This window comes from Gambusia affinis, linkage group LG19 (assembly GCF_019740435.1).
Source record: "Gambusia affinis linkage group LG19, SWU_Gaff_1.0, whole genome shotgun sequence".
In the NCBI taxonomy this organism is placed as follows: Eukaryota; Metazoa; Chordata; class Actinopteri; order Cyprinodontiformes; family Poeciliidae; genus Gambusia; species Gambusia affinis.
The window spans coordinates 512,849-527,023 of NC_057886.1; the positions used below are offsets into that span (position 1 = coordinate 512,849).

Sequence of the window (14,175 nt, forward strand, 5' to 3'; positions counted from 1 at the left end):
AATTAATGAAGCTCTTGTAAATAAAATTATGCCAGTGGCAAAGTGGTCATAAACAGGTATACAGAAGACAGTGGTGAGTAAAAGAAACATATAGTTTTTTTTTAATCACTGATCTGTGAGCTGAGCCTCAAAAGATTAGTCTGCAATATAAAAAAAAAACTTCAGCTTCTTCACAAGCTGTTGAATTTTGGGAACACAGCCTATTGAATGAATGAGTTTTTAAACTGTAGGCACAAATCTAGATTTATGAAACCCATTACTTCTAAAGTTGAGAAAGTTTGAATATTTATATTGAGACAACCTCACTCTAACTAATTTAACGTTTTCTAACAAGCTGCTTTGAGAAGGTACAAGCAGCTTTTGATGTTATTCAGTCCGATTTTGGTGATCTAAATCGGACTAAAGGTATTGGCAGCACAATACGAATATCATCAGCATAAAAATGAAAATGAGTATATGAGAAATTTTTATCTAAACTGTTAATATAGATTGCAAAAACAGGGAGGAGGATGTAGGATAGAACCTTGTGGAACACCTTTGATTTAAAAACTTTGTAAATAAAATAAATTCTGGAACACTTTTTATTTACAGACTCATGAGAAGCCTTTGAACAATGTCAGAAAGCCTTTTCAAAAATATTTTATGATATATCAGCCAGCTAGATTCCAATTGATCAAAGCCAACTGAATCATTTAATGGTCATCAAGTTGCTGTATTAGTAAGTTGCTCCATGGGCTTGACACATGCGCCCACGCATTGGTGTTCAAAGAATAGTCTACATCTTTGTTGGTTCTCAGCCATCCAGGTCATGGCAAAACCAAAAAGTAAACATAAAGGAACTTAGCAAGTTCTAATTTAAATAACGCATAACTTGTATTGAGAGCACTACAATAAATCAATATTTATGAGGAATTGTATCAAGTAGAGTTACTCATTAAAACTTTTAAAATTTTTAAGTTCTACCAGAGATCATGTCTAGGTATGAGCTTGGTTCAGTGGCACACAGTTTGACTTTCATGGGTCTCTGAATGTTTAGTAATGCAAACTAAACTAGTCAAATTTCAATGTTGATCTTGCAGCTTCAACACAAAAAATTTTAAACCACATTTTACGCAACATTTCACTGTAACTTTGCCGACCCCTCAAAATTGGGTTTCTTGGGTTAAAAGAAAATTGTTTAAGAGCAGAGTTCATGGCTTATTGTTTGTATTCATGCAAGGGAGGAAATCCCATGTCATTCTGGGAGACAAACAGGGAAATCTTTTGACTGCCAATGAGAAGACCAGCAGTTTTTCTTTCACAAGAAATTGGTATCGAATCGTACAAATCTCCCGACGCCTACACTTCCAGACAAGACATGGTTAAAAAAAAAATTAACTTTGGGGCTTAAAATAATGTAAATCTTTATTTCTAATAGTTATCCAAAATAACTCATTTCTATATCTATTCATCTATATAGATGCAGCACATCCATCCTGCTATTTCTGGTTCCCTTCTATATTGATCTAGATAGAGATATATCTAAGTATGTCTATATATATATATATATATATATATATATATAGCTTTAATTAGATATAGATATATTTCATCATCTATAACGTATGACTTTACAGCACAAACAGCTCAAACAATACAGGGCACAGATTCTTTGAACAGGGTTTATTTTAAAACATTGTTTCTGATGATGTGGTTTAACATCAAGCGTTTCCAGAGGAATTTCATTCAGTAATAATATACAGCTGATGTCTTCAGGTTTAATTTCAACAGTGATCACAATAAGTTTCCATGCCACATCATTTTTTAGCTTCCATATTAGGAGAACATAACTTGTAAATGAATTCTACTTGTGTGTTTTGTTAGGAAGAGCTGGGATGGTTGTACATAACCAGAGATTATTCACATGTTGGTGCTCATCCTGGTCTGGCTGTTGGCTGGTGTCAGCTCACCCTGGTTCCCTTCTCTGGGTGGAGACTGAAAAGGGGAAAATACTTAAACCACAGTCTGGCTTTTGGTGTCAGTGCTTTATATATTTGCAATAATTTACTTCAAAACTTTAGTCATGAGAGAAAAAAATCATCCATTTTGGAACAGACTAAAAAACTTTGTATGAATAAACTAAATGTTTATTACATTTTTTAGTGTGTACCCTGACTGTATTTACAGTGCTTCGTTTTTTCCAAAGTAATTTAAGTAGAGCTTGTGGTTTACAGGTAGGTGCAAAAATCTGATTTGTAGTTTATGTTTTTACCTTGACATGGATCTGGTTACGAAGCACAGCAGCACGGAGGATCATCGCTTTTGCCCGTCTCTGGAACTCTTTTCCCATGTGGAGAGATTTTTCAAACGTGGTGCTCCTCTGATCCACGTCCCTCGCATATAGAATCTGTCAACACCAGCAGATTTTCAGAATTGATCCAAAAATCACAAAATCATAAGTTTTGTATCTGCAAATGTTCACCTTGCTATGGGAGTCGATACGTGCGTTAACAAGGCCCTCCAGTATCAACTGAGTAAGTTCATCTTCCAAAGCTGCGACTGTGGTGTTGAAAGCCTGCGCCATCTTTGTCATGTCAGCCGATACATAGGGACTGAAATACTGAACACAAAAAGATATATATTTACATCTGCATATAAAATGCAGTGAAAAACAGTTGAATTCCAATAAATTTCTTGTTTTTTTCTGACATTTAAATTCAAAACAAGAATTTATTTCTTGTCTTGAAATAAATTTTAAAACACTTCAGGTTTTTCAGACTTAAATGTTTTAGAACAACTTTTAATATCAGATAAGTTTTGTTTGAAAACTCCAGTTTTGTATGGAGTTTTTAAACAAAACTTGAGGAGAAAATACTACCCAGGACAATCTGACCTTAAGAGATAAAACTGACCAATAAATCTAACTGGTTGGCAATGAGCCTTTGTAGTACAGTCCCTACTGAAAAAGAAGAGTTTCTCAGAGTTTTGTCAGAAGAGAAACTCTTCTTTAAAGGATTATTTTCATTTTGCCTTTCTGGAAGGTTTTTCGGCATAAAGATATAGTTCAGGTCATACCAAAGCAATGCAAGCGGATGTCCAGATTCAGCCATAACCATAATATATAGATAAGTGTGTTTGAGGTTAAGGACTGAAGAACGTCAGTCAGCTGAATTCATATCTACATCAACTTGTCCAAGTCCTGGAGTTGGTAAAACAGCATTTCAGCAAAGAAACCTCGTAACCTCAGTGTGATGATCTGGGGCTGTTACTTTTAGGACAGAATAGAACAGAATATACTTTATTTATCAAGGGGAAATTTCTTATTAGTTGACAAGTTACTCCATCTAAGGTGTTAAATATTAATAATACAAATAACTTTACTTGGGTATAATGAGTCTCTGGCTGAAGCGGCTCCTGTATCCAGACAGCACAACATGAAGTGGATGAGACTCGTTATCCAGGATGACCTGAACCTTAAGAGGATCCGTCTCTCAGACTCCGCTGTCAGAGTGTCCAGCTCCATTCCAACAACATCGCTGGACTTGTGGACCAGTTTGGTGTCCTCCACCATCAGCCTGCTGCCCCAGCACACCACAGTATACAGGATGGCACTGACCACCACTTCACTATGATGAGTCTGTGGCGAAGGATCTCAGCTGCCTCTGACAGGAAGGGCTAAAGTCCCCTCTGACAATAAGCTGGACTGGGTCCGAACACAGAAAGCAATGTGGAGTCCCAGATATTTATGATCCTCCACAGTGTCCACACCGACACCCTGGATGATAACAGAGGTCACTGGAATCCTGGTCCTCCTCCTCAGATCCACCAGTTCTTGGTCTTTGTCACATTGAGCGGTTCGGCCAACACCATGTGACAAAGTTGTTTTTTGTTTTGTTTTGTTTTTTACACTAAATGTAACAAACATTACCAAGAAAGTTCAGCTTGGTGAAAATATTCCGTGCACTGACAACACAAATTCTTAGGATTCTTCAAAATTGTTTTTGGTGAACTGAGCAGTGGTGTGACACTTTTGGAAGGCTTACCATTCCCCCACTTTTTTCTCTGGTTGAGGATATTGGCTCTCCACAAGACCGACTGATAGATGTCAATGACTTAAACACAACAAATAAGACATTTACACTAAAAAACTCAACTATGACAATGCACATGATGTATGTCTCACCTGGATTAGGGCTCTGTTTCTGATCTGACTGTACAAGGTTTTGATGTGAGGAGCCAAGTACATGTCCAACAGCAGGTTATCCTGAAAGAAATGCCAACATTGTTGCTGTAGTAATTTGAATAAACATTTGTAATGGATTTATAGACACTTGCAAACTCACACATTGACTACTGTTAAGATAGAGGCCAGCAACATGAGTAAATCCTTCAGACTGTGATGCAGTGGGAGCAATCAATACATTGAGGGCTGCAATGGACATGATGCCGAGACAAGATGGCTCCAACCCATGTGGAAGTACTGAGTAACTGAGGTAGAGCAAACCTCCAACAAAGGAGGATCATTATGGTAAAGGTAGTGAAGCTCAATGTGTTACACGAGTCATTTGGTGAGACATTTTTGCCTCATCAACCAACATTAAAGCAAAGAAAAGAGGCAAAAGATTTTAAAGTCATTCATCAGGTCCATGAAGTTATTTACGAGGAATCCCAGAGAAATTGACATTAAAGCCCAAGAATCTGATGAACGCTACATTACATTGGCGAGAAAAAAATTGATGTTTCATACGAGCTTGTACAGAAACTTTGAGTGGGACAGATTAGTGCAGCCAAACCGCTGATCCCCCTCAGACATCCTGAGCCCAAAGGTCGTCCAGATGAGGGCCGTTTGGTGCAGCAAATGTGTGTTTCTACATGGTCAATTGTCAATTAATCCAGTAGGTTTGTAGCAACTGACCAATTGTGGTCACAATTTGTTCCAAAGCAAAGACAACCATATTCAGACAATATGCAGCATGATACTTAGGGCAATTAATTTAAATATTAACTTGTTCAAAAACCGCACCATGCTTGGGTCTGACTCCTCTCAGTCAAGAGGTTCAGAGAGTTTCAGAAGTCTTGGACTGAGGTTTGTTTCACAATCATCCCGAATTGTGTAACTTTGTCTAACATTTTGTCTTTTCTCTTAACATCACGGTTACATGTATGAAGACAGAACTGGGTAAAGAGACAGTTTGGAATATCAGCTGTCAATGTCACCCTTGACAAGGCAGTTAACCTACAGTCGTTGAACAGATAGTGTATTTCTGGATAAAAATGATTTGGTCTTGTGGGATATTCAGATTTTCCTGGAAACTACAGTTTAAACTGAAAGAAAACTAAAAACTCAATCGTGCATCTCTAGTTAGAAGCAAGTTTTGCAAAACTCTCAACAGTTCAGTTATAGTATAAAACACTGTTGTGTGCTCTTACCTTTATTTCATCCAGTAGTTTGAGACAGGATGCGTACTTGGACTCATAGAACTTGAAGATGATATCACGAATCTGAGGTTCTAATTCAAGAAATAGCTTGAAGGAGCTGGTGACAAAAATAACACTTATTTTCCTCAAATTTATATGTACATACATTTAGATAACATCCATCATCAACACCCTACCTGCTAGAGATCACGTTACGTTGCAGCTCCTGTCTATCAAAACTGGCCAAAGCGCACAATCCCCCATATACAGCTACATTACTGGGAGACAAGAGCTGAAATACAATCCAGACAACAGATGTTTTTAATCAGCTTAAACTAAGTAATCAACATGTCTAGTTTAGTCTTCATCTTACTTAATCCTTTTTGAAAACTGCTGAACACATTCTACAACTAGTGTATCATTTACACTCGGACAATTTTTATTCTCCCACGCTTTAAAAATTGTCTTCAAGCGGGAAGAAAATCAATCAATCAAAGCAACTGTAGGGCTTTATCTGGTGGGAGACGCTGACAAACTGAATTGACTTTAGAACTTGGAGTTTATTGACTATAGATTTCTGCTTAGAAAGTGGATGTTTTTTAACTGCCTTAAGACAACATCTGTTGTGAATCAGCAGAATATAAACTGAACTAAAAACTGTCTTGTTAATTGCTTAACCATTAGTGTAACTACTAATGGACACTTTGTAGCAATATGCAAGATCATAACTCAAGCATTCCATTTTTGAGTTATGAAATACATGAAACTTCATTTTTATTTATTTATATAGATGATAAAGTTAGCTGGAAACCTCACATTAAATATACCTTTAATTTAACTTGGATGTTTTGAAAGGCTCTTCAAAACAAAGGAAGTGACTGTTCCTGCCTGTCTGCCTGTCTGTGTGGAGACGGTACCCAGAGTTACGTTCATTTACCATTTTATATTCATGTCAGAACAGCTGAGAATGGAATGTAGAGCAGCTCTCAAAATAACACCAGTCAACCCTTAGTGTTAGAATTGGTCCTCAGGGTGGCAGTCCAAACATTGAACTCTCATCCATATTATTTACCGAGGTTTGGTCAAATGATACAAGCAAATGGTTTCAATTGACATTGTATTCTATAATTGTGCTTCTCAAACCTATTTGGTTGAAAGAGAAACATATGTTTTGTGTTGAATTTTACAGTCAGTCATACTTCATCATTTGGAATTAAACCACATTTCTGTTTGTTTCTAAGCAATGAACCTTGTAAAATATGTCGGTTTTCAGCACAGCACTTCCACAACTGAAAAAGGCACCTCACCTCTGGACAGTCGCAGTGGTCAAACGAAGCCTGCAGAAAGCACTTTGCAGCTGGTTTGTATTTTCTGGAAGCCAATTCAGCAAGTCCTTAAAATAAAAATAAAAAATTATGCAATGACAAAAGTCAGAAGATCTGGAAGTCCGCTTTCAATAGGCAAATGTAACAAAATTGACTCTGACCACGCCAGCCACCTATAATAAACTCCAGTATCAGTAAGTATGTATCTGTGATCTCCTGAGGAAACGTTATTGTGTGATGTTAGTATAGAATTCCTCACAGCAGGAGATCTACTGAAGTTACTTAGGAATCAGGGGTCACAATGACTCATATCTGCTGGATGTCCATTTGTCAATGGATATTAAAAACCTGACTGAGTATAAAAGTGACAAAAAAGCTTATTCTATTTATTCTATTTATTCTGGGTATACAGCTCAGAAATTAGTAGAAACCTTTGAAGGAAAATGCATTTGCAAAGTTACCTAACCCTTCACATTTATACTACTCATGTTAAGTGTTCTGTAGTAAATGATTTTAATTCAAATTTCTATAGAGAAATGAAACTTTCTCTTACTAAAATCTAAACATTTTTACTACTGTAAAAGCCCACTAGAGACATTTTATACAATTTAGAAGATAAACATTGGATTTCTGCAGCTAAATACAATATTTACTATGTACAAACATGTACATATGCAATATATGTACATGATTGGCAACAATAAATTCTAAGGTTTAAATGGATAATAATCAAATAGTGCAATACCTGCTGAACACTTTAGTTTGGTTAGGACTGTCTGATTCTGGCTGTCTCGCTCCCCTCTTTGCTACAAAAAAGAAAACAAATCAATAAATAAGGTTATGTTACAATGCCAGAAGCTTTCAAAGGAAATTGATCAATTGCAGAATTTTTTTTTTTTTTCTTTTACAAAATGTATCTTTTGTCAAAGAAACAGATACAGGGTAATACATTTAGCGCACAAAGTTTTAGCATAGTAAAAAAAAAAAATAACATCCCAGGAACAGAAACACAGAAGCACAGTGAACACAAATGAAAAGAGAAACATGTAATTGCTCTGAGCTGAGTGTACCTCTGCAATTTCTGGTGTGGATTCTGCCTTGTTCACATAGCTCAGCACATGCGACCAGTTTTGGAGGTAAACACTCACCTAGCAAAAACAAAAGAGAAGACTTTGCTTTGTGATAATGTGTTATTAGCTGGTGATGCTAAAATTATGTCCACATAAAGAAGATTGTTTCTAAAACCTTTATGACTTTAAGATAAAAACTGAAAGCAACCAACAAAATGGCAGCTTCCAACCGAGATGGGAGACAGACAAACGTTTCTAAATAAAAAAAAATTGCTTATTCATAGAAAAAATATCTAACTTTGTGTAAACAACAAGCACTGTTTCCTGTTTCATTCTTACCCTTGCACACAACTTCCACATTCCACAAACAGGTCAAATGAGGAAACAAAAGGCAATGAATGTTCTATGTTCTATGCTCTATGTTCTTGGTATTTCAAAACTTGAAATTGTATTATTTTGACATTGTCTACAATGTTTTTGCAGCAGCATTCTGCTATACCTTTATGACATTCAGACACATGTTAATAACATGTTTAGCGCTGGTGCAGTAATCTCTGGCACGGGAGTAACATTTCAGGGCATTGCTGAGGTCACCACAGTCCAGGTAGTGGTCCCCCAAATCATCATGGCCTCTTCTGAAGTGGGAAAAGGAAACAAATGTGAGAACTAATCATAAAGGATTAGTAATGAAAAACATGTGACTAAAGTAACTGACAGATAAACTGAGCTTTAATTTTGAATATACATGTAAATCTAAAAAAAAAAAAAGCCACACTCCAGACTTTTCTTCAGAGATCTCAACTGAACAGAGAGACGCTGGACAGTGTGGACATGGAGTTTATTATACGCTGGACAAAGGCTGTAAATATTAACATAAAAATAATTTCTTAATTTTTTGTACTTTTAATAAATTTGCAAGAATCTTAAACTTTTCTCCACATTGTCATATTATGATAATACAATTTGTAATAAGACTGGAACATAAAGTATGAAAACAGTGAAGGGCTTTCCAGATCAGTGTCTTTCTATGAGGGCCATTCTAATTCATTTGTCTGATGTAATGCTGGACTGTTGGAGTTACTTCTATATTCACTGACTGTGGTCTCTGTTAAGCAGCCAACAAAAGGTAAGTTTGCTGTAAAACTTGTTAACATGAATGCCACCCTCCTCTCCCCAAATAGTTTGAGTACGGTACTTGCTGATCAAATTCTCAAGTTATTTTTCATAATTATAAAAAATAACTCGAAGCTTCAACAAGCTTCATAGCACTGGAAACCATTGACTTAGTACCTACATTTATGATATGTTTCAGTCAGAGAAAGCTGAAGATGTCTTGTAACTTTCAGATACAAGACAGATGTTTACTTCATCATGAGGGTTTTCTTATAACAGTGCTCATGTTAATGAAATCAGGTTGGTTGTAATAGCAATAATCACCTGATGCTCTCTTTGATTGAGTTGCCTTTATAGTTCTTCAGATCTGTATCCAGCTTCTCTAGTTTGAGCAGAGCCTTTTTCCTGGTGGATTCTGCCCAGGCTGAGTCCAGTGGAGGCAGAACTCCTCCATCAGGAACAGTGTCAGGCACGCCCTGAACATCCCTAAAATCACAAGAAGAGAAGAACTCTTATCTTTATTTACTGAGTTCTTAGTAATGTTTGAGCTTGTCAGACTCTTTCTTCTTGCTTTTACTGTACCTTGGGATCAATGCATTTATCATTTGGTCATCATTTGGTTACTGCCTCGTGTATATGAGAATATAATCTGTTCAAGATCTGTTATTGTCAGCTACCTCGAGAAGTTCCCTTCACTTTGCCAAGTCGAAGCTGGAAGTTCCTCTATGAGAGACGTTATTTTTCACTCCTTTACTATGCTCATTAGGTATGACCCTTCACGTCCATTCAAACTGGCTACAGTGCACCATCTGCCATTAGGTACTGTTGGGTCTCCAGCCATGCAGGGCTGAACTAAACACAACAAACAGAGACTAAGAGAAATCCTCAGAGTTGCACTGCATTAAATCCTCTTTTCAGTTTCTAGGAGGAAGAGGTGTTTCACTGTGATTACGTGACATCATGTTCCTAACAACAACTTAAAGGAAGTTGTTCTTGTTTCCACCTCACAACCTGCAAGGGACATAAAGTGGTGACAAAGTAGAGACAAAGAGGGGAGACAAGAATGTCAAAACGTATCTTTCCTGGCAAAGAGAACAGATGCATTGCATCTTCAAATTAACTGTAGATCCAAAGTAAATATTCAGTCTACTGTCAGGGTATCTGGTAACTGTATTCCTGCAAAGATATAAGCTTTGACCTTGACTTATTTTAAATTCTCCAGAAAGAATCTTTGAAATTTAGATTCCCCAAAAGAGACGCTGTCTCCAAGTCTACCAACAAACTAGCACTGCCTCCACTGTCCGAAGTTCTGGACCCTCATTCTGCCCCAAGCTAAGGATGCTTTACTGTGAGAATCATGTTGTTAGGCCAAATTGTGTTAAATGCAGTGGATACATCTGATATGTCAGAAACTCCAGAAGATATGGACGGAGGCTTCAACAATCACCTGGATCTATGACTGCCTCACAAACAGACCACAGTTTGCCAGACTGAAGAACTGTGAGTCTGACCAGGTGGTCAGCAGCACAGGAACACCACAGGGCACTGTACTCTGAAGTGTAGCGAGTGAAAAGGAATGGTCAAACTTCCAGGATAAGTCTGAAGGATGTGAATGCGTGCCGTGCAATGACAATGACTTATCTTTGTGAACAAAGAACTTTGTATGCTGTGTGTGTGTTTATCAGCACAGACATTGAACCAAGCACTGCACAGCGTGTTGATGTAAAGTTTATGTATGTGTTCCTCAGTTGGCTGGTGTGTTAGGTCATGGAGGACCTGTAGTCCAGCAGCATATTGACAGACTGTTTTTTAACAGAGCCACAATGTTTCAAATTGCACCATATCAAATGTCTTTTCTACTTGCACTCAAAGCTGTTCCTTAAAGCCCAAGCAACCAAAACAAGTATTCTGTATGATAACTGTAAATTCCTGAGATAAATATACACTCACAAGAATAGCATCTGATTGTAGCTATGTAGCTTGTAGATTATACCTCGAGTCTGGTACATTCAGTTCAATTAGGGACCAAAATCACAGCATTTGTTACATTTTCAGGTGGTTCACTGTAACACTGCACTTTATGAACTGAGACAAACCCCATGAAAAACCTGTTCCCACACTAACTTGTGATGCTGCACCAACAACCGCTGAAGAAAATGACATGAAAACCTCAGAAGATGACATAAGTACAACTTCCTTCTTCACAAAATGTAAACAAAAATGGAGTGGCATCAAGATTTTTATTGGATTTCTCTTTTGTCTTAAGTCTCTTCCTCAACCTGACACAGGTAGTAACAAGCCATGCAGAAACATTTGATATTTAAACTAACTTTGAATCTGACCTAGTATGGATTTAACAAACTGGCAGTAATCTAAGTTTTGGTTTCAGTTCATATCCAACAAGAAAAGAAAAAATATTGAAATGCAAATGTAATTTTAGCGTTTGTACCTTGTGGCTTCTGTTAGCTTGCGGTGGATCTCTTCGTATGTGTCTACATTGAAAGTTCTCTGGACGAACGTGAGGGCCATCTTCAGTGCCTCCACTCGAAGCTGAGGACAATGCTCAGCAATGAACTGAAGCCTCTCAATCCGCATTAATCCACTGTAGCTAGTAGCATATTGTTCCAGGTCCTACAGAAATCCACAACCAAGCAAACTTATCCAAACAAATCCAATCAAAAGTTGTCTTTTTTTTTTTTTATTAGAAAAGGAGGAAGGTTTTGTTTACATACGCAATAAAACATTGATAAAACTTGACCACATATGTGCTGTGGAATAAGGTGGGTTCTAATTCAGCTTAAAAATAAAAAGCCGACCTACACACAAACTGACAAGATCATCAATAGAGCAGGTGTCTAAATTAGGTCATCACCCACCGCTGTGTTATCTTGGCTAATAGCAGCGGCAGCTAATCTACCACAGCGAACACTTAATAATAATCACAAAATACACATCAAGCCTAAACACATAAAACTGTAACAAACTGAATATTCTGCTCCAAGGGGAGAGTAATGTTTGAGTATCTTTGGTGCTGAATCCTGATACATAAAGTTGTGTTCTTATCAGTTGCTATGGCAACGAGTATGCGGGTTGTGTAAACCCGACACAGAGAGCGAGAAGAAAGGAATTTTTTTGATATACATTGGTACCAACTGATTTGAATTTTTTTTATTGTGATAGGGTGTTTCTTCCATATTGCCCAACCCCACTTGAAAGCAAAAAGTTATATCACAAATACTTGTAGAAGTCTGCAAGCAAAGATGTTTGATTTGATCTATCTGTGGACAAGGAAGGGATAGGAACATCAGAATTCAATCTAATCGAATTCTTCTGGCAATGCAGGTGTGTGCAAGTTTCACATGGACATAGTATTTAAAACTTCAATTCTAACAAGACTCCGTAATCTCAATCTTCCTTGTCTCTGTAATCAGTGAGCAATGAAATGATTAAAGTTTTTTTCTACTTTGTAATGAACGCTTCCCAAAAAGGGAGTGTATAGAAAAAATAGATGAATACCAGTGTTGGGTTTTCTACGATGTAGCTGTTATCTGGAGCATTCTGCGGGTCATCTTGAGGATCTGCATCTATCTGCATGGGCTCAACAGAGCCCTGGAAAACAAAACCACATACAGAGCATTTAAATTCAAGCAACAGATAAACTCTAAATAAAAGAAGAAGAAGAAAATTGTTGATACCGCTCTGTAAATGAATGGAAAGCCTATAATAGTTACTGAAAATTAGCCAATGAAAATCAGACATTGCTTTTAAATTGTAGTTCAACAAAATCATTTTAAAAAACAAACTAATGAATGGCAGGGTTTCCCCAGCATCTCCAGGTGTGACTGTTGATCTGCCTCATAGAACACTGCTCTTTCCTTAGATGTCCTGCCATGTTACTGGAGTTACAATATTTCAGTGTTTTGATTCTCAGCTGTTATAGTCCAGATGAGCCTTTGGGAAGTTGGGGAGAGAGGATGCTTCCTATGTTTCTGCAACATTGCTGTGGGTTAAGACAAAATGGCCAAATTTGTATTATTTTGATCACCCTACTACACAATATGAAATGTTATTTTAAAAATAGCCCATCATTGCCTACTTGCAGATGTACATAAGCGAAGAGTCCATATTGCATCCAAAAAACCAACATAGGAAGAAAAAAGTCAGAGGAGCCGCTGCTAAAAAGTTGCATTTCCACTGTAGGAAACCTTTTCATTGGAAGTTATTGTATTTAATATCTAATATATACAAGTTACCTTCAAAAAATAAGATTTTGAAAAGCCTTTGCTCTGAATTTGTTATTTTGTAATCAAATTATTTATTTGTATTTTATTTTGTTTTATTTTCTATTATGCATAATTTTGAGAAGAATTCAGTTCTGTGGTGAACAGTCTAAGAACTGAAGATTTCTAGTTAAAGTTAATTAACAAGGTAGTAAACGTTGTATTCAGACAGAAGCTAAGCTCAGCCTCTACAACAAACGGGAAACCACTCGGTTTTTAATATACTAAAACCCATCTTCTAATTATCGGAGTCTCGCAGCGAACATGCCTTATGAGAACAGCTTTTTTCTTTCTGTTCTTGTAGCTGGAAACGGGTTGTCTTTTCCATGCTAATTGTTAACAAACGACTCCTTTTTTCTATGTCGGCTGCCATTTTTAATGTCATCTGCTCAACGTGTTGTCACCCAAGCACCAAAAAATTGTACTTTGTAACACTCAACATGAAGCTTTACTGAAAGGTTCTGTTAAATAAAATCAGTTATTATTACGACAAATTAAAGAAGTTATCAATACAAAGTATGATGCAGTACATCTGAGCATTACCAAATACAACCACTTTGAGTATCGTAATGTCTAACGTTGACCTACCTGAAAGTTAAACACTTGCACAGGCAAAGGCATCTTCCGATGTTCGTCTGTGTTCTTATTTTATTGTTGGGATAGATAAGAAAAATGAAAGAATGCAAAAGATGAGATGTGCAGGCCTCAGCAACAAACGAACCTTTTCGTCTTCTTCTACTACTTCCTCCTGCTACACATCTTCTTCTTTGGTTTGTTAAGACTCATGGTATCCATCATATTTTACTACTGCCTCCTATTGGTTTCTCTGTTCACTACAACACTGAAACGTTGCACACAGACCCACGAATAATCCTTTTTCAGTTTTCTTTCGAATCATTAATACATCTTCTACTAACTCTCGTAGAGACTATTTATAAAAGCCAGTTATGGCTATAAGTTGATCATTATAGGTTGCTGTAACCATGGACT

General features: G+C 37.0%; 1 protein-coding gene across 2 annotated transcripts; it reads right to left on the bottom strand.

Moving 5' to 3' along the window:
- Nucleotides 1-1,647: 1,647 nt before the first annotated feature.
- gps1 (G protein pathway suppressor 1) lies at nucleotides 1,648-13,969 on the bottom strand. Of its 2 annotated transcripts, XM_044099002.1 has the most exons (15): nucleotides 13,774-13,955; nucleotides 12,422-12,514; nucleotides 11,355-11,536; nucleotides 9,230-9,391; nucleotides 8,292-8,427; nucleotides 7,793-7,870; nucleotides 7,468-7,528; nucleotides 6,705-6,790; nucleotides 5,595-5,689; nucleotides 5,410-5,515; nucleotides 4,163-4,243; nucleotides 4,023-4,091; nucleotides 2,462-2,599; nucleotides 2,252-2,386; nucleotides 1,648-1,974 (listed from the first exon to the last, which is right to left on the bottom strand). In XM_044099002.1, the coding sequence occupies exons 1-15, from the start codon at nucleotides 13,804-13,806 to the stop codon at nucleotides 1,900-1,902; spliced, it is 1,530 nt and encodes a 509-aa protein (XP_043954937.1). In that variant the 5' UTR covers nucleotides 13,807-13,955; the 3' UTR covers nucleotides 1,648-1,899. The 2 variants fall into 2 exon arrangements, with proteins under 2 accessions (XP_043954937.1, XP_043954938.1); XM_044099003.1 differs by lacking the exon at nucleotides 4,023-4,091 and having other exon boundaries at nucleotides 13,774-13,969.
- Nucleotides 13,970-14,175: the final 206 nt, after the last annotated feature.

Excerpts from the sequence above, each read along its gene's own strand:
- gps1 (XM_044099002.1), bottom strand. The coding sequence starts at position 13,806 with ATGCCTTTGCCTGTGCAAGTGTTTAACTTTCAG. Across the intron at positions 12,515-13,773 it reads TGCAAGTGTTTAACTTTCAG|GGCTCTGTTGAGCCCATGCA; the intron begins GTAGGTCAACGT and ends TTTGTTTTCCAG. Across the intron at positions 2,600-4,022 it reads GAGAAAAAAGTGGGGGAATG|TATTTCAGTCCCTATGTATC; the intron begins GTAAGCCTTCCA and ends TTTTGTGTTCAG.